The 23,918-nt window shown below is 43.2% G+C and overlaps 1 protein-coding gene across 8 annotated transcripts in view; it reads right to left on the bottom strand.

Moving 5' to 3' along the window:
* GOLGA1 (golgin A1) overlaps positions 1-23,570 on the bottom strand; it is a 44,108-nt gene extending 20,538 nt beyond the window's left edge. For 4 of the 8 annotated variants that reach the window (XM_079962052.1, XM_079962051.1, XM_079962050.1 and 1 more), the window contains exons 1-12: positions 23,417-23,570; positions 13,329-13,599; positions 12,501-12,591; positions 11,403-11,477; positions 10,099-10,196; positions 9,139-9,171; positions 7,445-7,573; positions 6,630-6,799; positions 5,216-5,327; positions 4,221-4,316; positions 3,712-3,837; positions 1,613-1,708 (exon numbers count right to left, since the gene is read on the bottom strand). In XM_079962052.1, coding sequence (XP_079818178.1) covers positions 1,613-1,708; positions 3,712-3,837; positions 4,221-4,316; positions 5,216-5,327; positions 6,630-6,799; positions 7,445-7,573; positions 9,139-9,171; positions 10,099-10,196; positions 11,403-11,477; positions 12,501-12,591; positions 13,329-13,463 — 1,161 coding nt within the window. In that variant the 5' untranslated portion in view covers positions 13,464-13,599; positions 23,417-23,570. Of the gene's footprint in view, positions 1-1,612; positions 1,709-3,711; positions 3,838-4,220; positions 4,317-5,215; positions 5,328-6,629; positions 6,800-7,444; positions 7,574-9,138; positions 9,172-10,098; positions 10,197-11,402; positions 11,478-12,500; positions 12,592-13,328; positions 13,600-22,698; positions 22,805-23,416 lie in introns of those variants that run through there. The other 4 variants (XM_079962054.1, XM_079962053.1, XM_079962049.1 and 1 more) reach the window with 3 other exon arrangements.
* Positions 23,571-23,918: the final 348 nt, after the last annotated feature.

A 23,918-nucleotide genomic window follows, 5' to 3' on the forward strand; every position in this document is an offset into this window, starting at 1 on the left:
ACAGCTTCCCTACAGTCTCCTGTCCCCAAGTCACTGGTGCCGAATGAGCCTCGGTTCTCCTCCCACCATTGATCTGAGCGGATTGCAGCCTATGGCTTCCATTTCCAGCCAATTTATGTGGGAGACAGTCCCAATCCACACAGGGTTTACTTCAGAATAAACACTCTTGGGCTCAGGCCATAAGTAGTCATACTAAGTGCTTTACACACGAGTAACCCGCCTTCTCCCATACTCAAACCCTTCTTAGGGGCAAGTCCCATTCAAATGACCACAACCACAACCCCAAGCCTCTTTCCAAGGAAGGAAATCCCATTGCGTTCAGGCCAATAATAATAATAATAGTAACAACTTTTGTGTAATCTCCTCTGGGTCGAAGTCCTGATTTCTTGTTTTAGCATGAGGGTTTCAAGTGTACTTAAGATATGGAATGTGGCTGCAAGCAGCCTTGCTAGGGGGTAACCCTCGCCATGCTCAGTGAGGAAGGAAACATGCATAGGATCCCACTGCGAGGACGCTTGCTAGCCGAGCTGGATACTTCCGAGTAAGCACACTTGGGGCTGCACCCTCTCAGTTCCAGAATTGGCCCAACCCAATTCAGTGGAAGCCCTCAATTTCTGAATTTTGTGGGGAATGCCGGGGGCGGGGGATGATTTGGGGGTGGCAGCTGGGCTGCTTTCAAGGTCGACTCCTTACTCAGGAGTAAGTTCCTTAGACATCCATTTTACTTGATGTGAGTGATCTACAGGAACATGTCCCTTGGGTCAGCTTGCAAGTGCCATCCTATATGTTCACTCAGAAGTAAGTCCAACTGCGTCCAATGAGCCTTACAGTCAGGGGTGTAGGCAGGGCTAGGCAGGGGGGCAGGGGCAAGGGGGTGGACTGCCCCAGGTATCTTCACTGACTCCCAAGCCTCCCAAGTCTACCTCGAGCTGTCAATGTGGGGAGAGGGCGTGACAAAAAAAATTCTGCATTGGGTACCATCTGACCTTGCTACGCCTCTGTCTCAAGGATTTCAGGACTGGGGCTTTCCCAGCCTTACCTGGAGATATTGGGGACTGAACTGGGGGCCTTCTAAATTCAATGTAGATGCACTCCTGTTGAGCTACAGCCCATTCTTAGGGGTGATTATGTGAGGGATCGCTCAAAAGATGTGATTCCTGCCCCCTCAACCAGTCCAAAGTGGTACAGCCCAGGGCACACAGCACTTCGTGCCTTTCCTGAACATGTGCTTCACTCATACCTTCCTCCTGAAACCAAGTCCTAGATCAGAAATATTTATTATTATTTTTATTAAACAGGTGCTGTGGCCTGGAAAGGCTGCCGCTTGCCCTGAAAACCATCTCCTCCAAATATATAAAAGGTTGGTTGCAGATACTCAGCAGCCAAGGAAAAGCACTCAGCACATGCTCAGAGAAACTCTATTCCTACTACATCACACATTCCAGGGCAGAGCAATGATCCTGAAAACCATGAGAAGATAGCCCCTCCAAACTGAGTACCTGGCTTGACCAAGCCAAGAGGAATCCCCCCACCCCAGAAAGTAATTAGGGCTGTAATTCACCAACCACTAAGCACCATCCCAGGCTTCAGAAAGCAATCCTGCCCTGTGTACCTGAGTCTCCAGAAGACTTAAACTCTCTGCATGGCTTGTCCGTGCAGCTGAAAGCTGCTGCCTGGCCTCCTCCAGTTTCTGTTCCAGAGCACTTTTCTAGAAAGGGGAGAAAATTCAATGACTACTAATATTATTGTTACTATGGCTTTTATGTGTTGATGTCTCACAACTTGGTGGCCCTCCAAGCAGTCAACAAAATACAATGGAAAAAAGAACAGACGAAAATGCAAATAAATTAATAAAAGTACAGAGCAACCGTGCAAATGAAACAGAGAATCATTAAGCAAGAGTTTTCTACATGGCATCATTAAAAGTCTGCAGCCAAAACTGTAATAGAATTGGAAAATGCTTCAGAAAAGTAGGGAAAGGGTCATAGCTTAGTGGCAGAGCATCTGCCTTGCAGAAGGTCCCAGGTTCAATCCCAAATTGTATCTCCAGCTAGGGCTGGGAAATAACTCCTGCTGGAAATCCTGGAAAGCCTCTGCCAGTCAGTGTAGACAGCACTGAGCCAGATGGACCAACAGTCTCACTCAAAAAGAGGCAGGTTCTTGTGCTCCTAGAAGTCAAGTAGGCAGCTATGTGAGGGAAGAACTGTGCAGCAGGAACTGTCCTGTCTTCGTGGCCTTGATGCTGTCACCAGATCTGCCCCTGGTTCTGAGTGATGTGGGTGGGGAAAGCTTCAAGGAAGGGTCTACTCTTTACGAAGGGCAAGACAAGCAGAACCTCCACTGACACTGGCTGTAAGCTGAAGAATAACCTGAATAACTTGTGCTTGAGCTTGTTTGCTTCCTCCACCTTCCCATTCATTTTTTCTCATGTGCAGTCTCTTTTTTTTATTGTGAGCCTTGAGGGCAGAGCCTGTCTTAGTACTGACTTTTCTAAACGGCGGGTGCAAAGACTGCAAAGAAATAAAACAGTGGTAGAGAACCTTGGGCCCTCCAGAGTGGTCAACTATAATGCCCATCAACCCCAGCCGGTGGCTGAGGATGATGGGAGTTGTAGTTCAGAAAACGCCTGGAGAGCTGAAGGTTCCCAACTCTTGGACATAAAACAAAAATCTGGTCTAATGCCAGCCAAACTTCTCACAGTATTTAGTATTTCCTGGGTGGCATGTAAATACTCACTACTCACTCAAGAGAAAAATTAGGGCCATGCCAAACCTAAACCAAGTGAGGACAATGACATTGCTAAGCTGAATTCACATCTGATTGATGTTTTAAGACCCATCAGAATGGGCAGCCCCACCCTTTCAGTTACCCATTTGCAAGAAGACCATGCTCTACATCCAGAATGAACTGAGCCCATGCTATCAAAATCCTTAAAGCCAGGCTCTGACCAGAAAGCATCATTAGCCCATGATGCAGCAGGAAGGATCTAAAAGATCCATCCTTCCATTATTTTCAAGTGGTGAGTGTTGTTGCTTGTTCAGTGAAAGGGGAGTTGTATCAGTAGGCTTGGGGGAACATCAACAAAATCTTTAGCAGGGGGAACCCTAATGGGGAGAAAAACAAACCCCTCAAAAAGGTCCAGTGAATACTGAGCAAGCTCAGTAAGAATAGAATACTGGTTGACAGCAGTGGGTGGAAGGGAGTACTGTAGAGGAGGGCACAGCTGACTGAGACACTACAAAGGAGCACTCCACACTGCCAACATCTGTGGCCAGTTCCACTTGTCTCTACAAACAGCATTTTACTGGAAGTGTGAAAGCTCAGCAGCTTCCATAAGGCTGGTAAGGTAAAGGTAAAGGGAGCCCTGACCATTAGGTCCAGTCGTGACCGACTTTGGGGTTGTGGCGCTCATCTCGCTTTATTGGCCGAGGGAGCCGGCGTACAGCTTCCGGGTCATGTGGCCAGCATGACTAAGCCGCTTCTGGCAAACCAGAGCAGTGCACGGAAACGCTGTTTACCTTCCCACCAGAGCGGTACCTATTTATCTACTTGCACTTTGACATGCTTTCGAACTGCTAGATTGGCAGGAACAAGGCCGGTACCCAGCCCTAAAGAACATCTTCATGGATGATGAAACAATGGACTGCATGAAAAGATCTGATGCCCTCAGTACAGCACTCTTGCAACCCCTTCTAAATGCCCCACATTTACCTCCCTGAGCAGCTCCTGGACATGCTCGTCACCAGAGAGATTCCCTTCGAAGTGCTTCTCCAGGATGGTCACTTTCTCCTGCAAGTGGCCCACAAGTTGGCTTTTCTCCTCCACCTCAACAATCATCTGTCGAGAGACATACGTTTGCTCTGCAATGAATTCTAAATAAACATGGGCACATTGAAGCGGGCATACCCATCAATGTAGGAGGCTGCGCATTTGCAACCAGGCACTGAGCAGGGAGAGGAACCAGTCTCTCACTTTTGTGCAATGGGGATTTCTGATGGGCATATTTACTAAGACCTTTCACAGGAGCCATAGGAGGTACTGATTCGTGCACCCCTGGGCACCAGGTTGCTGACCCCACAATCTCTGCACATCAATTCCAGTTTTTCTGGTTGCTGAAATATCTGTATCATCACATAGCATTATCTTCTTCATTGAAGAAATGTCCAAACTCTGGAGGTCTGCTTACCCCTTTTCTCAGTGTGATAACATCCAGGCCATACCTTTTGCTTATTCTGTTCATACTCCTGTTTCAGAGAGTCATGTTCTCGCTGCAGTGCTTCCAATCGCTTTTCACAACTGGCGGCAGATACTTGAGCCTAAAATATATGCTTTATTAGTTATTGGGTTTTCCTGGGTTAGTAAAGAAACCCAAGAACAAAGAACAAAGTTATTGAAATAAAAAGCAATTTCAATGGGTTGTACACAACTTTAGTCCTACTCAAGGGTGGGCCAACTGAAATTAAAGGACACGGCTAACTTAGAGTCATTCGTTTCAATAGGCCTACTCTAAGTAGAGTTTAGTTGGACACCTACTGAATTCCCCCCATAAAAGTTATAAACCACTTGATTGCTTAAAGAAAACAACCCTCAAAGTGGTATACAAAGATAATTAAACAATAAAATATCAATAATGAAGTTAAGAACAGTGTTTAAAAACATTTTAAAGATAATTAAAATAAGCTTAAAAACATATTAAAACACATGTCAACATTCTATGTATCAGTGTAGGTTTGCTGAAACAAAAACGTTTTTAGTAGGTGCCCTCCCTGCTGCTGAAATAGGAGATGCTCCCATCAGCATTGGAATTCTGCTGGCTCCTGAAGACACACCTGCTTGGGAAAGACTTCTCCTGAATTGAACTTGTGATTTTATTGTTTTCACTGTCTTTTCACTGTTTTAATTGCTACGTTTTTATTGTTTGTTTTAATGTAGTTCCAGTGCATGTTGTAAACTGCTTTGAGATTTTTTCCCCTTAAAAATATAAAGTGGTATAGAAATGATATAACAACAACAACAACAACAACAACAACAACAACAACAACAGTACTACTACCGGAACTAATGATAATGTAAATTAAATAATAAAAAATATTATTTAATTTCTCTACTATCCTTCAATTCATTCGAAGGGAAAAGGAAGGCTTTTAACTACACACTCTGCTTGCAAGAGAGGCATCTGATGTATGTGGGTAAGAGAAGAGAATCTCCCACTTACATTTTGTAGATCTACTGACAGTTGCTGAATGTACGCTTGGAGCTCCTGGCTCCGCTGCTCTAAGGTTGTGATCTTGCTTTCTGCATTCTCCTCTGCATCGATGAGCTCATCCCTGTGAGGGGAGGAAATGAAAGGAGGAAGAGAAATTTAACTTGAAGGCCAGAGATCAGGGATAGCCAACACAGTGCCCTCCATATATTGTTATGACTCCAACTTCTATCAGCCCAGCCAAGAGGGCCAGTGGTCAGGAACAAAGGATTTGGGAAGTCCAAGAATATCTGGACGGCCATAGGTTCCCATCCCTGAGCAAGAAGTTCAATTCTCTGTGTTAGGTCTAAGCTGAGATAATGGTTTCATATCCAACCACAGGAAGCTTTATTTCATTTGCTCTGAAATGGTGCCCCCATGACCTGTCTTATGGAGATGGCAGTGGTTTTAGGTCTGCCCCTTAGAGCAGGCTTGAGAAACCTGGGCCTGCCAACTTCCATCAGCCCCATCATTTTGATGATATTGTTTGGTTTTCTATTGTACACTGCTTAGAAATCTTTAAAACATTAAGGACTTTAGAAATGCTTTTTTAAAATTGTTCATTAAACTGTTTTGAAGATACAGATTAAAAAAATTAAACAAACAATACCAATGCAAAGAGTGAGCCATTAACATAACAGGCTTAAGACAGCTCAGTAACAATGCAAACTCATCAGCTTATGTTTATATTTCTTCTACAGGGTTTCAAGGTAAAGAGGTAACTCAAAAGGTCCATAGTCTAGAGTAGTCCTCTGATGTGGTGGACCAGCTATTTTTCCCCTCCCAACATTCCAGATTCTGGTGCCATATTTGGTCCCGGAAGCATCCCATCCAACCTGGGCTGTGATGGGGCTGCCACTGGCCAGCAGCCAACGGCTTGTGGACCGGCACCAGTCCTTTTGAGGTAGCACTGGTCTAGAATATATGAAGGGCAAGGAGAAAACATTATCCTTTACACTGGCATATCTTAAAATCATCACATAAAGATTCTGCCTTTCCTAAAAGATGCTCAAGGTGGCGCACATGCTTCTTCTTCCCACTTTATCCTCACAACCCTGTGAGGTAGGTGAGGCTGAGAGTGACTGACTGGCCCACTGAACTTCAGGGCCAAATGGGGATTTGATCCCTGGTTTTCCAGGCTGTAGTCCAACACACTAACTATAACACCATGATGGCTCAATAAACACTACCCATATTTTCCTCAAATGGGTCTTTCACCTACTATCCCCTGGCTGCCCTGAGTTTTTGTGTTTTCTCTAAAAGGGCACATTGCCAAACTTGTGCAGCTAAGAGGAGATGCTTTTAAATAAATAAGAATTTTCAGGCACACAAAGCCTGTCCAGGACAAGACACCCAGAGGGTCTAAGCAGAACATTCTTTCCCCAACCTCTCTGCTTCCAGCTCTGAATGCTGCTGTCGTAGTTGCTGTAACTCTGCTGCCTGGTGGGAGGACAAAGTGCGAAAGGTCTGCAGCTCCTCTCGAGTGCGCTGCAGCTCTTGTGTGGAGGATCCCAATTCCTGCTCCATCTGGGCCAGTGACTCTTCCTTCTTCAAAAGCTGCATGTTTTAAAGAAAACAAACAACAAAACCACATATCAATCAGCTAGCTCTCAGAGGCAGAGGGAACTTCTCAGTACAGTGCTACCCTGGAATATGGCAGGGCTGGCCAGTTTAATGCTATCCACATGTAGTTGCACTGTAATTCCCACCATGCCTGACCTCTGAGCCCTGCTTGCTGGGGCTGGTGGGAGTTGTAGGATGGCTTCCTATGCCCCTGTGTCTTAAGGGAAGGACCATAGATCAGTGGAAAAGCATTTGTTTTGCATGCAGAAGGTCCCATGTTCAATCCTTGACATCTCCAGGACAGGCTGATAATGTCTCTTGCCTAAAACCCAGGAGAGCTGCTGATGGTAAGTGTAGACAATACTGAGCTAAACAGGGCAAACTTCTGATATTCCTGCTTTGAGATTGCCCATGTACTCCCCTTTGATTCCCACGGTGAAAAAGAGGTAGAACATAAACTAAAGGGTGAAGGCAGAGTCCAATAAGCCCAAGGGTAGATAAGAGAGAAAAAGAGGAAGACCAGCTGGGGGGCGGGCGGTCAGTGGAATATAAAGGCAAGAGCTTCCTGGATTATGTCCCAGAGGTCTAGGCTGGGTTTGGCTGCCCTACCCCAAATGGGTTTCCCTTGGGATCACTCACCATGTGCTTGACTTTAGCCAGCTCCTGCTGCTGGAAGCCCTCCAGCTCATCAATCTCATCCCTTTTCTGGAAAAGGTTCAAGCTCTGCTCTTTCATCTCTTGTAGCTGTGCCGAAAGGAGCTTCTTCTCCTGTTGAGCAGCCAACACATAGAAAAGAAGATTAGGGGGATTTCCCAGCTTCAGTGTAAAAGCCAATTAAGATCTGAAAAGGGGGAGATTGTCCAGTGTTCTGCTTGGTGGGAGGAAGGCCCATCTGCAAAGGCCCTATATATCAAAAAGTAGTCACAACAAGGATTTTGGGGTGGGTCTTGATGTTCATACGCAATCTAGCTAAGGTCTGTCATAGAAATTATCTCTATTCTGTGTAAAGAAAACTGAAAGAGCAACAACAAATGCTACAAAATACACAATAAAACCATGTATACAAATTACTAATATTTATAGAAAAAAGTTCTCACCCAGGACCCAAACAACCCACAAATTGCCCCAGAAATCTCACAATGAAGAGCTTTTCTGGGACCCACTAGCGCCACCCTAGTTTCTCAGGTGAGGCTTTATGAACAGACACCCAGTCTGATGGCGCTTCTACTGTGTCACATCCAGCACTCAGATCAGTTGTACTGCACACACACCAGTTCCAGGTGACAGGAGGTTTGGCTTGGTTAGTTTCCCAGGGGTCCCCTCAAGGATGGCAAACAGAACACCCCTCCACTCAACTGGAGGCTGCATCCAGTGCTAGTCCATTATTTTCAATGGGTTTACTCTGATTAGAACTTAGTTGGATGCAACCCTTGGGAACCCTTAAAGCCACATCCCTTGAAGCAGAAAATGAAGCAGCAGCTTTGGGAGTTCTTGCTCAGGGGTAAGGATAAACTGAGAGGTACTGCCAGGTGTAAGTTGGGGTGTCGCAGGCTGACCTTGTTTTCAAGGCTTCTGGGCATTGCCACACTCTCTATTGTCGAGGGGTGTTACAAGCAGAGTAGTCTCTGTCTTTCATTCAGCAGGGACGGCATTTAAAAGTTTGACAATTGTACCTAAGTATTCAGAATATTCTTCTAGTCTGGTAATTATTCTATTGCTTGTTTGCCATTAGCTACCCCTGAGTAGTATAGGTGCTCAAGTAACTAGAAGTCTTTTTTGTTCAAGATCCTAGGCCTCAAGAATATAGAGAAAAATCTGGAAGCCTTTTACAAGCTTCTCTTATTCAAGTGTTCTAGGGAATGGTTTTCTGCTTCTCTTTCAAGGATCACAATAATATTTCCCTAGCCCAGTAGAGGGAAAGCCATGGCCCTCCAGATGCTGGCAAACTACATCTCCTATCACCCCCTGTCACCAGACATGCTGGTTGAGGCTGAGAGGAGTTGGAAACCAAACATGCAGCGGGGGGGGGGGGGGCAGTTTCCCACCTTCCTGCCTTATGGAGAGAGAATTTACATCATTCTGCTGGTAACTCTGCAAGACCACATAATGCTTTTGCTATCAAGAAATGTCTATAGGATTCAACAGTCTAGACTGTCATGGAAGACTGAGGGACACGAGGCACCAAGACTAAGTTGCTTATGATGTCTGCAGCACAGCTGGGAACTAAATTTGAAGTCTATTTGGGAAGGGGAGGAAGAGAAGATTACAGCCTCCAAAAATGAGATACTGTCTGTTTGCACATTTTAGGGCCCAGCTCCAAGTAAGCTACTTGCCTTTTCAAGGTGTGACAGCTTCTCCCTCCATTCCTGGGAAGGAAGAAAAGGACAGGTCAACATTTGCATGCCAGAGGGGCTATAATGAGGGAGAAGCTGGCAACAAACCAGGGAGCAGAAAAGTTCAGAGCCTACACCATCTGTCCTGCACAGTTCAAAGGAGCAACAGCAACTGGTGCTGTTATTGCATCACAGAGAGGCTCCCTTCCTTAAAGGGACAGTCTCAGAGAGAAGGAGCATGACTGTTTGTTATTTTATATGATTTATGCTATAATGTTTTACTGTGTTTTATTATGTTACTGTTATTTATTGTTTGTAAGTCACTTTGGGGTTCATTTAAATAAAACGCAGCACAGAAACACAATAAATCAATCTTCAGTGGTGGCTTCTCGCTTGTGGAAAGCTCTCCTCACAGGGAGGCTCACCTGGCACCTGGCACCATCGTTACATATCTTTAGGCACCAGACAAAAACAGTCCGAAAGACCGTTCGAGTTCTGCAATGTTCGAAAAGGGCTGGCTGCAAGTTCAATGGAGAAAACTGAAAAACATGCAGCAGAATTCATTCGATTTCCAAGGCGCGTTTGAAAATGGAAGCAATTACTTCCAGGTTTTCGGCTTTCGAAAACCAAAATGTTCAGCTTCTGAGACACTCAAAAACCGAGGTACCACTGTAATTGTAAGTGGCTCTGAGTTGCCAGGGCAAAAAAAGTTACTAATAAATTTAACAAATAATAACAATCTTGAGAGACTATTCCTGGGAGAGTAGGAATGGGAGAGGAAAGTGCCCCCTTAATGTTTGTTGGGACTACAAACCCCATCATTCCCTACAATGACCATGCTAAGCCTGAAAAAAGTGAGGACCTGGCAGAGTGGGGTTGTCCAGGAAGGCTTGTCCCTCTCCTCACCCATCTCAGAACTTTTGGAAGCATGGCAACAAAGGCTTCACGAGCCTGACTGACCTGGTCCTTCTTCTCCAGAGCCAAAACCGTGCCTTCTGCCATCTTGGCCGTGCTGGCTTGATGAGCCTCATTCTGCTCTTGGAGCTTCTTCACAAAGGCTGCGGGTGACAACACATGAGCCGGAGAAACACCTGGGTGCTGCTGTGCCCAAGGCCCAGACTCATTCCATCTTAGGAGTGCAAGTTACTGCCTAACAGTGAGCCAAGGCTACTCCAGTGCTGCCTGCTCTGACTGGCAGTAGGTCCCCAAGTCCCTCAGAAAAGTGTTAATTGCTAATGACTGCTACCTGAAATCAGTAGTGGCTGGTGCCCAATGGGGTTGGGTAGGGCAGAAGGCAGGGAGTCCAATGGTAGGTGGAGGCACAGCCAGTGACAGATGGAGCTAAGCAATTCTAGTTTTGTCCTCTTCCCCCTCCCTGCAGAGTTCTACAAGGGCAACACTGAGATTAAGGAGCCGCAAGCTGACAGGCAGTGCCATCTCCTGGACTGTTGTGAGTCAGAAAACAGGCAGGCAGATATTGGCTGTGGGTAGACTGAGGTTAGTGGGGCAGTTCCACTACTGCCTGAAATTGTTTTAACTGGAGATTTTTGGGGCAGGGTTGGGGGGAAATCACACCAGGACCTTCTATATGGAAAGCATGTGTTCCGACACTGCCCCTTGGTACTGCCCCATCAGCAGAACATTACTCCACAGAATGAGGTAACTCTTCGACAGGACCCAAGCTGGAGTTTGGGGCGGATGCTCCCCCTGCTTATTCAAAAACCTCTGAACCTTGCACAGGTCCTTCAGAAGCTGCAGATAGCAGCTGAGAACTTTGTATGAGAGATGCCTATGTTTTGTATGTATTATACTTCTCAGAATAAAGAACCATTCACAGTTCTCTGCTCATTTCACTTTCTCTTCTTTCAGTGTCCCAGCTACACTTCAGGCAGCACTATACTGAGCAACATTAAGTTCTGACTCTCTCCTAGGCCCAAATCTCACCCCTCATCTGCTTTCCCACAAATGAGGAAGTAAATAAGGGGCCTGCTCAAGTGTATGCCAAACCACAGCTTACCATTTCAAGAATGAGATTCAGGCTCACACGCTGCCTCCTCCCCTCAGGATTTTGCTAGTGATAAACCTGTTTCGAACAGCCAGACTAAAGTCCATGCTGGCCTACAAACTGTGCCTTCATCCTCATTTGCAAGCAAGCAAGCACAAATAATAATTTTCTTGGCTGGCTCAAGTTCAAAAAACAGTTTTACTTCCTGAGGCTTCTAAGCCCTTTTTTAAAGGGAAATGGAAAGAAGATGGGTACGTACAATCCTGATGGGTCTCTAATGCGTTCTCAAGCTTCTCCTTAATCTTCTGCAAGTTTCGGACCTGCTCGGCGTAATCTTGGGGGAAGGAGGCAGCAGCACCAACCAGAGATGGGCAGACAGGAGGGGAAAAACCAGGAGGAGGGGAGGAAAAAAACCTGGTGAGTGAAGAGGAATAATGATTTCCTTTGTTTGAAAATCATTTCTGTTAAGGAAGGTGAGGCAAACGGCCATACCTCAACACCAGGCAAAACAAAATACTGCTACTGCACATGAAGTATGAAGAAGAGGTACAGACAGAAGGAATTTTGCTAGGAACAGAGAATCAAACATTGCTGAAAGGGCAGGGCAAGTTACCAAGACCAGCAGAGTGGCTCCAGCAGGCCATTCCTTTCTCGGTAGCCCATAGTATAGTTGCACAGAGTATGTGTAAACACAGACCTTGATGCTCTATAAAATCACACATACACCATCCACGCTGGCTCAAAGAATGGAAGCAGTTTTATCATCATATGTTAGAAGAGCAATGGTCATTTTTGACTGCCTATCCAAGTGCAGACAGTGGAAGGATTAATGGAGTCTTACAAAGGTGGACTACAGAAGTGGAATTAAAAACAGGAAGGGCTTTTTTTGGCAGGGTGGGAGTGCTGCCCACTCTAGCAATGGATAAGAGACATTTTTCAGCTTGAGGGCTGCAGTCCTTTGTACACAACCTTTGTTTGGGGGGGGGGAGAGACATGCCACTGGTGGGCAGGGCTAGAAGCAAAAGTGGGGGAAAGCAATGGATGTGACTCTTTTGTGTAGCAGGTTACTTTTTGGCCACATAAATATCAGAGGGTCTCTGCAAATACATAAATCCCTTTCCATCCTCTATTTACACAAGCAAGAGGCATGATCACATCCAAGGACACGTTTGGGCCATGCTAGAGGACAGTGTGGAGCAGGCCATTGAGAGGCATGGCCTGGACAGAGTCCAGAAGGCCAAGAGGGCTACTTTTGGCTCACCCTGTACTTTGAACAGGTATGACTTCTGAATGTTGTCTATACAACAGAGAGACCTGTGTTCTTAGGCTAACCCCTCACCCCCAACATGGCACCTACCAGACAGCTTGACTTCCAGCTTCCGGATTTGTTCATTCCTCCGGAAGAGCTGAGACGAGAGGTCCTCCCTGGAGCTGCTTCCATCTGAGGGCTTAGTGGATTAAAAGATATATAGTAGGAATACTCACTTTTAAAAATTCAGAAATGAACAGTCCAACACTTGTCCATTTCAGTAACAGCAACAAAAAAGAGCCTGCCCACGGGAAGCAGGGGGAGAGATGAGAGGAGAATGGCACTTTGCTGCAGTTTTTACATCATGCTACAATTTTTAAAGCATGGGCAGTGTTTTGTCCCTTCCACTAGCAAAAATGGTGCTCTCAATTCTTCTCTTATGATTAGATAATGTTACACTAGCTGGATAGGCTCATTCCTCTCAACTCAGCATTGGTCTTCCTCCACCTTCATGAGGTGCTAGTGAATTTTGCCTTTTTATGCTAAGTTGCATAGCAGCTGTCATACTGGCTGCTTGATACCCTTGCCAACACAGACGTGAACCCCGCACTGCTCACCACTCAACACCACTCACTTGTCAGAGTTACATCAGGTGACTGACAGGTGGACATACTGCTTTATTGAAAATTTGGAATGGTAAAGCGGTGCTGGATTCAGCCCACACTATCAGTGCTACCACCTGGTGCACTTCATTTCTTCTCCTGGACAAAAGGAATTGGTACTACGACATTCAAGAGGACCAAACCACACCAAAGAAAGATTGATAACATTTTTAGGTTTGCTTTTGTATTCTGTAGACTTCAACATAAAACTGAGCAAAACAACACATAGTTGTCTTAAAAAACTAGATAGCAAAACGTAGCATTTGGCACTTACAAAGTCATCCCCGGAATCTGCTCCTACAGATGTGATGGACTCCTTGCTGACTGATCTGGGCATTCTAGCCACCCCTCCTGGCCGCGGAGAAGTAGCTGCCTCTTCCGCAATCTTCTTCTTTAGTTTTGCAAACATCTTCAACAGCCAGACAGGCCCTCAAAGGCAGGATCACCACAGTTCAGACAGTCAAGGCACAAGCACACAGCAGTCTGTGTCTGATTTATCTTCCATCCAATCAGTTCCTCTCCCTCAAGGGGCTCATTGCCCAGTGCTGTTTCAAAATTAAGGGGGTACATTTGTAATGACCAAATCTGACAATACAGTTCAGTGAACACAGATTAGGTAATCTGCAAGAATTAGTTCAAGATCAAAATCTATGTTTGGAACAATTCTGCATTTTCTTTCAAAGCATTACATGCAGTGAAATTCAGCCCAATGGTCCATAACTTTTCCCAGTCCTCAAACATAATATTATACCCAATGTCCTGTGCCCACTTTATCATAGCCGATTTAACCATTTCATCTTGTGTGTTCCATTTTAACAGCAAGTTATACATTCTTGAGAGTACCTTAGTCTTAGGCTCTAACAGTTCCGTTTCTAACTTCGATTTTTCCACCTGGAATCCTAACTTTTTATCAAGTTTAAAAACTTCTTTAATCTGAGCATAATGTAACCAATCTCGCACTTTGTCTTTCATTTTCTCCTGACTCTGCAATTTCCAATTATCTCCATCTTTTTCTAATATTTCCCAATACTTCGGCCATTTGGCCTCCATATTGAGTCTTTTCCGGGCCTTAGCTTCCAATGGTGAAAGCCACCTTGGAGTTTTGTTTTCCAATAAGTCTTTGTATTTTGTCCAGACATTAAACACTGCTTTTCTGACAATATGGTTCTTGAAATTCTTATTGATCTTAACCTTGTCATACCATAAATATGCATGCCAACCAAACGCATTGTCAAAACCTTCCAGATCTAGTACATCAGTGTCTTCGAGAAGCAGCCAATCTTTCAACCAGCAAAAAGCTGCTGATTCATAGTACAGCCTTAAGTCTGGCAGGGCGAAGCCCCCTCTTTCTTTCGCATCAGTTAATATCTTAAACTTAATTCTGGGCTTTTTGCCCTGCCAGACAAATTTAGAAATATCTCTCTGCCACTTCCGGAAACACTCTGTTTTGTCCACAATCTGTAATGTTTGAAATAAAAAAAGCATTTTCGGCAATACATTCATCTTTACAGCAGCAATTCGGCCTAACAAGGAAAGTTTCAATCTTGTCCAACTTTCTAAGTCTCTCTTAATTTCTGCCCAGCATTTCTCATAATTATCTTTGAATAGACTCAGATTTTTTGCTGTTATATTTACCCCTAGGTATTTTACTTTTTTAACCACGTTCAACTCTGGCTCTTTCTGAAACCGTTCTGACTCTGTAACTGTCAAGTTTTTCCCCAATACCTTAGTTTTCTGCTTATTTAACTTAAATCCCGCTACCCGACCAAACTCTTGAATTAATTGTAATACTTTTTTCGTGCTAGATTCTGGCTCCTGAAGGGTCAAAACTAAATCATCTGCAAACGCTTTAAGTTTATATTGTTTCGCTCCGACCTGAATACCTTCCACCAGCCGGTCCCCTCTAATCATGTTCAAGAGCACCTCCAGAACAGAGATAAATAACAGTGGGGAAATCGGGCAGCCTTGTTGTGTTCCTTTTTCAATTTTGAACTCTTCAGTAATCACATTGTTAACTATCAGTTTAGCCTTTTGTTCTGAATAAATTGCGTCAATCCCGTTCCCAAAACTCCGTCCCACCCCCATTCCTTCCAAATTTCCCTTCATAAATTTCCAAGAAATATTATCAAAGGCTTTCTCCGCATCTATAAAAATTAAAACTGCTTTTGTGTTGATATTTGTTTGCAAAAGTTCCAAAATGTCAATTATGTTCCTTGTGTTAGCAAACAAATGTCTTCCTGGGAGAAAGCCTGCCTGGTCTTTGTGAATTACCTGATTCAAGACTTTTTTAAATCTACTTGCTAATATGTCTGCAAATATTTTGTAATCCACGTTTAGGAGGGAGATGGGGCGGTAGTTCTTGAGTTGAGTCTTTTCAGTTTCCGATTTTAGTATCAATGTGATAAAAGCTTCTTTCCACGATTCCGGCGCCTTTTTCCCCTCCAAAATTTCGTTGCTAACCTCCAGCATTGGTTGTATCAAATAATCTTTCAATATCTTATAATACTTGGAGGTTAGTCCACCTGGCCCTGGAGATTTGCCCAGGAACAATTCTGAACTCCTTGAATTCTAAACCTACATTGCTCTCCAACTCTCTTCTGTCCACCCACCCCAACCTCAATGCAAGGCAAAGTACTGGAACAGATACAATACTAATCAAATCTAGGGGAAATCAGAGTTTTATAAGAAACTGCATGAGACGTTAATGGACTTTATAGATCGAAATATCATTTTGATGGGAGATATGAATGGCGTTGTCTCGACATATATGGATAAATCTGAAAGACAAGTAGTCACAAAAGATGGAAGACTACCAAAGACCTTTTTTGAATTGACAGACAATATGGACTTGATTGATATTTGGAGAACTAAAAATCCCCTAGGTAGAGAGGGGACCTTCTTCTCTGAAGCCAATTTGACCTGGACTAGAATAGACCAAATCTGGATTACAAGAGGGATGGCACCCAAGATTCGAAAGGTGGAAATCTGCCCCAAAATCTGCTCCGACCATAACCCAGTGAAGATGGATATGAAACTAACACCCACTGGTTCCTTTAGATGGAGAATGAATGACACCTTGTTTAGAGACTCTGAAATTGTGAAAAAGGCCCAAAAAACACTAAAAGACTACTTTGAGATAAATTTGAAGACTACCGTGGAGAAAAGAGTAATCTGGGATGCAAGTAAAGCCGTAATGAGGGGGTTTTTGATCCAGCAAAATGCTATAAAGAGGAAACTTCAAGAGGAGAAGAAAGAAAAGATTTTAGAGAAAATTAGAGAAGGCGAGAAGAGATTAAGGACTAAACCTAAGTCACAGGACATTCTACGAGAAATTAAATTACATCAGGCACAATATTTGAAAATGGTTAACCAGGATATAGAATGGAAAATTAAACAAATGAGACAAAAAACCTTCGAATCGGCCAATAAGTGTGGAAAGCTGCTAGCTTGGCAGCTGAAGAAAAGACAGAAATTAAATACTGTTACCAATCTTGAAGTAAATGGACGAAATATACAAAACCCACGGGAGATTCAAGACTGCTTCCAGAGATACTTTAAACAACTGTATTCACAAGGGCCACAGAATGAGATCAAAATCGAGAAATTTTTGGAAACAAATGGATTACAAAAAATTTCTCAAGAGAATAAATTAATACTGAACGACAAAATTTCTGAACAGGAGGTTGAAGGTGCCATTAAGAACCTGCAACTAGGCAAGTCTCCAGGCCCGGATGGGCTAACCTCCAAATACTACAAAGACATGAAAGATTACTTAATTCAACCTCTAATGGAGGTTGGCAATGAAATTATGGAAGGGAAAAGAGTGCCGGAGTCGTGGAAAGAAGCTTACATCACGCTTATACCGAAAAATGAGATAGAAAAGACACAACTAAAGAACTACCGCCCCATATCCCTACTTAATGTGGATTATAAAATTTTTGCTGATATTTTAGCTAGAAGATTGAAAAAAGTTTTAGCAACAATGATTCATAAAGACCAAGCTGGCTTTCTCCCAGGCGGACAATTGTCAAATAACACGAGAAACTTAATTGACATTTTAGAAAAGCTTCAAGTTAATATAAATACAAAAGCTGTTTTAATATTTATTGATGCGGAGAAAGCCTTTGACAATATTTCGTGGAGCTTTATGAGGAAAAATTTGCAAGGGATGGGGGTTGGAGAAAGGTTTGGAAACGGTATAGGCGCGATTTACTCAGAACAGAAGGCGAAATTAATAGTGAATAATGCAGTAACGGAAGAAGTTAAGATAGAGAAAGGGACACGACAAGGCTGCCCAATTTCCCCTTTGCTTTTTATTTCAGTCCTGGAGGTCTTGCTGAATATGATTAGAAGGGACCAACAGATTCAGGGTATACAGGTCGGAGTTAAACACTATAAACTTAAAGCCTATGCAGATGACCTAGTACTGACGCTACAGGAGCCAATCCCTAGTTCTAAAAGAGCACTGGAAATAATACAAGAATTTGGTCGGGTGGCAGGTTTTAAATTGAATAAATCAAAAACTATGGTTTTAGAGAAAAATTTGACAGCAGTAGAGAAGGAAAGGTTTCAGGAAGAAACAGGTTTAAAATTGGTGAAAAAAGTGAAATATCTAGGGGTGAACTTGACTTCGAAGAATGTAAATTTATTTAAAGATAATTATGAGAAGTGTTGGTCAGAAGTGAAAAAAGATCTTGAAATTTGGACAAACTTGAAACTTTCCTTACTGGGTAGAATTGCTGTTATCAAAATGAATGTATTGCCAAGAATGTTGTTTTTGTTTCAGACGCTACAAATCATTGACAAAATGGACTGTTTTGAGAAGTGGCAAAAAGAAATTTCTAGATTTGTCTGGCAGGGCAAAAAGCCCAGAATAAAATACAAAATTCTTACTGACGCAAAGGAAAGAGGGGGGTTTGCCCTGCCGGACTTCAAGTTATATTATGAAGCAGCAGCTTTTTGCTGGTTGAAGGATTGGCTACTTCTTGAAAACACGGATATTTTGGATTTGGAAGGATATGATAATGTTTTTGGGTGGCATGCATACTTGTGGTACGGTAAGGCTAAAGTGTACAAGACATTTAAAAACCATATTGTCAGGAAAGCATTGTTTAATGTCTGGATGAAATACAAAGATTTATTGGAAAATAAAACCCCTAGGTGGCTCTCACCTATGGAAGCAAAGGCCTTAAAAAAGCTTAATATGGAATCTAACTGGCCAAAATATTGGGAAATTCTGGAGCAGGAGGGAGATAAAATGAAATTGCAAAGCTATGAGAAACTTAAGGATAAGGTGCGAGACTGGTTACATTATTTTCAAATAAGAGAGGCCTATCATTTGGACAGGAAAATTGGTTTCCAGGTGGAAAAATCAAAGTTGGAAACAGAATTGTTAGAACCCAATGCTAAGATATTGTCGAGAATGTATAACTTGCTGTTGAAGTGGAATACTGAGGATGAAACGGTAAAATCTGCTATGATAAAATGGGCACAAGACGTTGGTCATAACATTATGTTTGTTGACTGGGAACAGTTGTGGACCACCGGTATGAAATTCACGGCATGTAATGCCTTAAGAGAGAATATTATGAAAATGATATATAGGTGGTACATGACCCCAGTCAAACTTGCAAAAATCTACCATTTGCCCGATAATAAATGTTGGAAATGCAAAGAAACTGAAGGGACATTCTTTCACCTTTGGTGGACGTGCCCAAGGATCAAGGCTTTCTGGGAGATGATATATAATGAACTGAAAAAGGTATTTAAGTATACCTTCTTGAAGAAACCAGAGGCCTTTCTTCTGGGCATGGTCGGCCAATTGGTGCCAAAGAAGGATAGAACTTTCTTTATGTATGCTACAGCAGCAGCAAGAATACTCATCGCAAAGTATTGGAAGACACAAGATCTACCCACTCTGGAAGAATGGCAGATGCAAGTAATAGACTATATGGAACTGGCTGAAATGACCGGCAGAATTCGAGATCAAGGAGAAGAGCAGGTGGAAGAGGACTGGAAGAAGTTTAAAGTCTATCTACAAAAACACTGTAAAATCTTTGAATGTTGAGGACATTGAAAAGGAAAGAAGGGGTTCTAGTGACTGAGTTAAATAAGAGCACAAAGGGAGGGATCAAGAATCAAAATGAACAAAGATTGAGCTTGCTGAACTAATTATTACATAGAATACAAGATCGGGAGGCGGGTGGAAGTAAGGAAAATAAGGTTTTGAAGGTTATAATTGGAAAGTGAGGGATTTTTTTTTTGTTTTGTTTTTATATGTTAAAACCTCCTTTTTTCTCTTCTTTTTTTGTCTATGTTTTCTTTTCCTTTGTAATGCATGTAAAAATCTTTTTTTTTTTTTGTAATGTTTGTGAAAATTTGCTTTTTTGTTCTTTTTTGTGAAAAATGCAATAAAAATTATTTTTTTAAAAAAAACAATACTAATCAAATCTAGAAACAAAATTGTAACTAATGTTTTTTGAAGCTACTGTCACTGGGAACCACATTTGCACTCAGGTTTCAGACCTTTTAATAATCTTCAATTCCTTCATATTTTTCTTAAAACCAATACAAAAGATTATGTACTTCTGAGCCATGTTTTACAATATTTACAAGTATCCCAATAAAAATAAACTCCATAAGGCTTTAAAATTGACTGTAAAATTTAAACCACAAGATGTGCCCTTGATTGATGGGCTCAAGCTATCAAGACAGAATGAGACACAACACTAAAACATCATTAGAAATTCCGGCCCATACCAATACTTGGCTCTTCTGATTTTGTTGGCTTCAAGTATATTGGAAGTCACAGGGACCCGTGACATGCGCCATATGCAAGAGGCAGAACACAGGTTGCAACATCAAAGCAGGGCCCCCAATGCAAGATAAAAAAACTCAAGAAGAGGTCTCACTGAAGCCACATGAAGGGGAATTACCATTTCCTGGCTCGGCCTCTCTGTCTACCTAACACCATCTTCCTGAGCAACCATGAATTATTCACTGGATTTCCTGACAGCCTTGCAGAAGCTATAGGACACCTGACACCACCTGTCCAACATGCTGACCTTGAAAGTACTTCATGAACATTGCAGGCTGATTTGTTATAGTAACTTCAGCTTCCCCACGTATTTAACTCTGCCTCTCACTACCAAATCTCATTACGACACCCTCAAACTTGAACCAAAAGGATGACTTACAGGATCCACTCTGAACCAACACTTAGCAAGAGGTGCCATAGCTTGTGTGCCCAGAAATCACTATCGCAAACCAGGAAGCACTCTTCTCTAGTTCTAGAAGCAGGTGGGATGGTGGAAGCAAATGACTAATGGCAGGCAATGTTAATAAATTATGCCTAAACTTTTTAGCTTTTCTAATGCAATTTCTAAGATAATGTTTGAAAAGCATTTTTAACTTACACATGCCTGTTATTTACATATACAGTGGTGCCTCGCAAGACGAAATTAATCCGTTCCGTGAGGCTCTTCGTATAGCGGTTTTTTCGTCTTGCGAAGCAAGCCCATTGACAGCTTAGCGGATTAGCGCTATTAGCGGCTTTTAGCGGATCAGCTGATAAGCGACTTATCAGCGGATCAGCTGATAAGCGGCTTATCAGCGGATCAGCTGATAAGCGGCTTAGGGCTTAGGAAAATAGGGGGGAAAGGGAAAAAACCCCGCAGGAACTCGCAAGACATTTTCGTCTTGCGAAGCAAGCCCATAGGGAAATTCGTTTTGCGAAGCGCCTCCAAAACGGAAAACCCTTTCGTCTAGCGGGTTTTCCGTCTTGCGAGGTGTTCATCTTGCGGGGCACCACTGTAGTTGAGAACATAGCCAGAGACACTCTTTATTTATACATTCTGGCTCCGAGAGATCATATTTGGCCCCCGGTATGATGCTCTTTGAATTTCTTGCCATATTCAGTTTCCCACCAACTCACATTAGACTACAGTAATGTCAATACACTCCCCACCATCACCTGTTAGTGAAGGGGTGGGGAAAGTCAAATTTGGCCTGTGGGATCATTTTAAGACAAGTGATGCTCACGCTATATATCAGGCACACAGATCTGTTATCTCCAGTGTAAGCACCACAGTAATTATTACTGTATTTACCCCTTATCAGTTGCTTATTGCAGTAGAGGCAAGCCCCCTTAGGAGCAGCTACGATGAGCTGCGCTTCTGTCTTATATTCTTCCTACAGAAAAGACTGCTGTCTGGGACTGGGCATATGAGACATCTTTTGACAATCTTTCAGACACAACTCAATGTGCTGGTATTAGTTTAAAATTCTAACACAGCTACCTTAATGATTATTTTCTCCTATATATGGACCTGTCCAGACACTAAGGTAATATTAAGAAGACTTTCTTTGGATTCCACTTGTTAGAAGTGAGCTGGGCTGTGACCCAAAAAGGCCTTTTCAGCTGTGGCAATTCAACATCCTTTCAGTGACAGGTGGAGACTTTTAGGTTTCTTTAAAACAAAGCTTTAAACTGGCTTTTAAAAACCTGGTTTGGTACTGGTGCGCTGCTCTACTTCATACTTTATCGTAACTACTGTTTTGTTAACCTGGTGCTGTCTAGATGTGCTGGGCTACAACTCCTTCAGACCACACCAGCACAGCCATGCTGTATGGAAATAGCAGTCCAAAACATCTGGAGGGCACCAGATTGGCAAAGGCTGCTTCTCTGCCTTATTCACTGTCCTTAAACTACCATTAGTTATTTTGGGGCCCTTTGGGTAGAAGACAGCAAGAAGAGAAAGCTTAAAAATAAAACCAACCATTTCATGAAGCAGTGAGCATGAGTCAATACACACATTTGAAGCTGCTTTAAGCATCTTAAATAAATTTGATTCTTGCCTTCCAAAATTTGCATAACATTATCTTTAACCATTTTACCTTTAACCATTTTACCATTATCTTTAACCATTTTACCCCTCATTGTTTACATTGCTACTATAATACCCATTTTCAATGCAACCAGATCCACATTGCAATCCTGCCCCATCTGTATTCCAGGGGGCTTATGCACTAGCAAGTACTCTCAGGTCTTGCTAGCAAGTTTCCCATAATGGGCATCTGGCTGGCCACTATGAAAACAGAATGCTAGACTAGATGCGTCTTTTGGGGTCTGACGCTAAAAGGCTCTTCTTGTGCTATAAGTACGGTACATTTAGGATTGCAAAGGGCATTATGGTATGGATGTTTCAGCCAGGAAATATCTTGTCTGAAATTCCCACTTGGTCACAAACCTCAGTGGATAACCTTTGGACCAGCTTTGTTGTGTGAGCAAAATATGGAGGCATGGAAAGACTTGATGTCCCTGCTCTTGAATAAAGCACAATAAAAAAACATCAAGTAGGTGATTCCAAATATAGTTTTATTACTGGATCAGAGCTTCTGAGGCATGCCAGGTGTTTTCCTTTTTCTGCAGTGCCCAAACAATGTTGCTAGCATCAAAATGCTAGCGTGTATCCCATCACTCACCCCATAATTAAATCTGGATTTATTCTTTTTTAGGGGAAATTACAACACACACCCTGTTTGTAAATTAAGCCCCATCTAGAAGGACTCAAGGTTAACACTAACAATAATGATACAAAAGTCACAACATAAAAAAGGAAAACAAAAAGTCACTGGAGTCATACCTTTATTTGGGTCAACTAAAATGCTGCAAAACAGTGGTGTGGTTTTGAGTTACGTAGAAGTCTTCTTCACACTTACTGTACAAAATAAGGCTTTGGTGGGGCAAGGCTTGGAAAGAGGGAAAAAGAGAAGTAGGTATTTCCCTCCCCTCATTACTGTACTGTGAAAGCCAATGAAGAGCGGCAAGACCCAGGTTCAAATCTCTGTTAAAGCCATTAAAGCTCACTGGGTTACCCTGGGTCAATCACTATCTCTCAGCCTGAAATGCTGTGAAGATAAAACGCGAAGGAGAAGTGTGCACACCACCTTGACCTCCTTGGAGAAAAAGTGGGACGTAAGTGTAAGAATAATTCATAAATAAATAATGAATAACGATGCCTGAATCTTCCCCCCTTCCCTCCTCGAACCCATTTCCTTTTACATGCCGCCTGAAGAACAGCGTTGGGGAACCCGAACACTTTCTCGCATCTTTTGCTTGGTCCTTTTATAGGCAATAAATATGGTAAATGAGCGGGGAAGACGGAGGCTCTTAACAGCCGCGCCAAACCTTCCCTATTTACTGTATTTACCGTCTCAACTTTCTTTCCAACACCACTACCACCCTCCAGAAAGCAAAACAGAAACCCACCCCCAACGACCGCAATACACTGACATTTCACGCACCCTCTAAACGCCAAGGAAAAGAAAAGGCGGAACATAAAACCCTTTCTCTTAACTCACCGGCTGGTTCCTGACAGAACGGACGCCTCAACCACTCAGCCGGACCCGGAAACAGTGTCACCACCGGCTGGCGGAAGTGACGTGGCAGAAAGGGACTAGGGACGCGTGCGCAGAGAGAGGTGCTGTTTGTTTGTTTCTTTGTGTGTAAGTGTGTGTAGCGAAGGAGACGATATAAGGTTGGAGGGCGTGGCCACTTCGGAGGCGTGGCTAAAGAAGAGGCCCCACCCCTCGCGTGACTGAAAAAGGGCGGATATGAAAAAAATGGAGGCGGTACTTGCGTCACACGTCGCGCCCCTCCCACTTTCGCCTCAGGACGACGTTCGAGGAGGCGGGACAGAGCGGGAGGCAGGCGCTTAAAGGACTGCTTACGGACGCTCACCGTGCATTTAAAGCACACGCTTAACGCTCACCCCGCAAAGTATTCTGGGAACTGTGGTTTGCCCTCACAGACCTACAATTCCAATAGCACCCTTTGCAAACTACTGTTCCCAATAAAGGTGAT

Source organism: Podarcis cretensis (assembly GCF_951804945.1).
Source record: "Podarcis cretensis genome assembly, chromosome: Z".
Classification (NCBI taxonomy): Eukaryota; Metazoa; Chordata; class Lepidosauria; order Squamata; family Lacertidae; genus Podarcis; species Podarcis cretensis.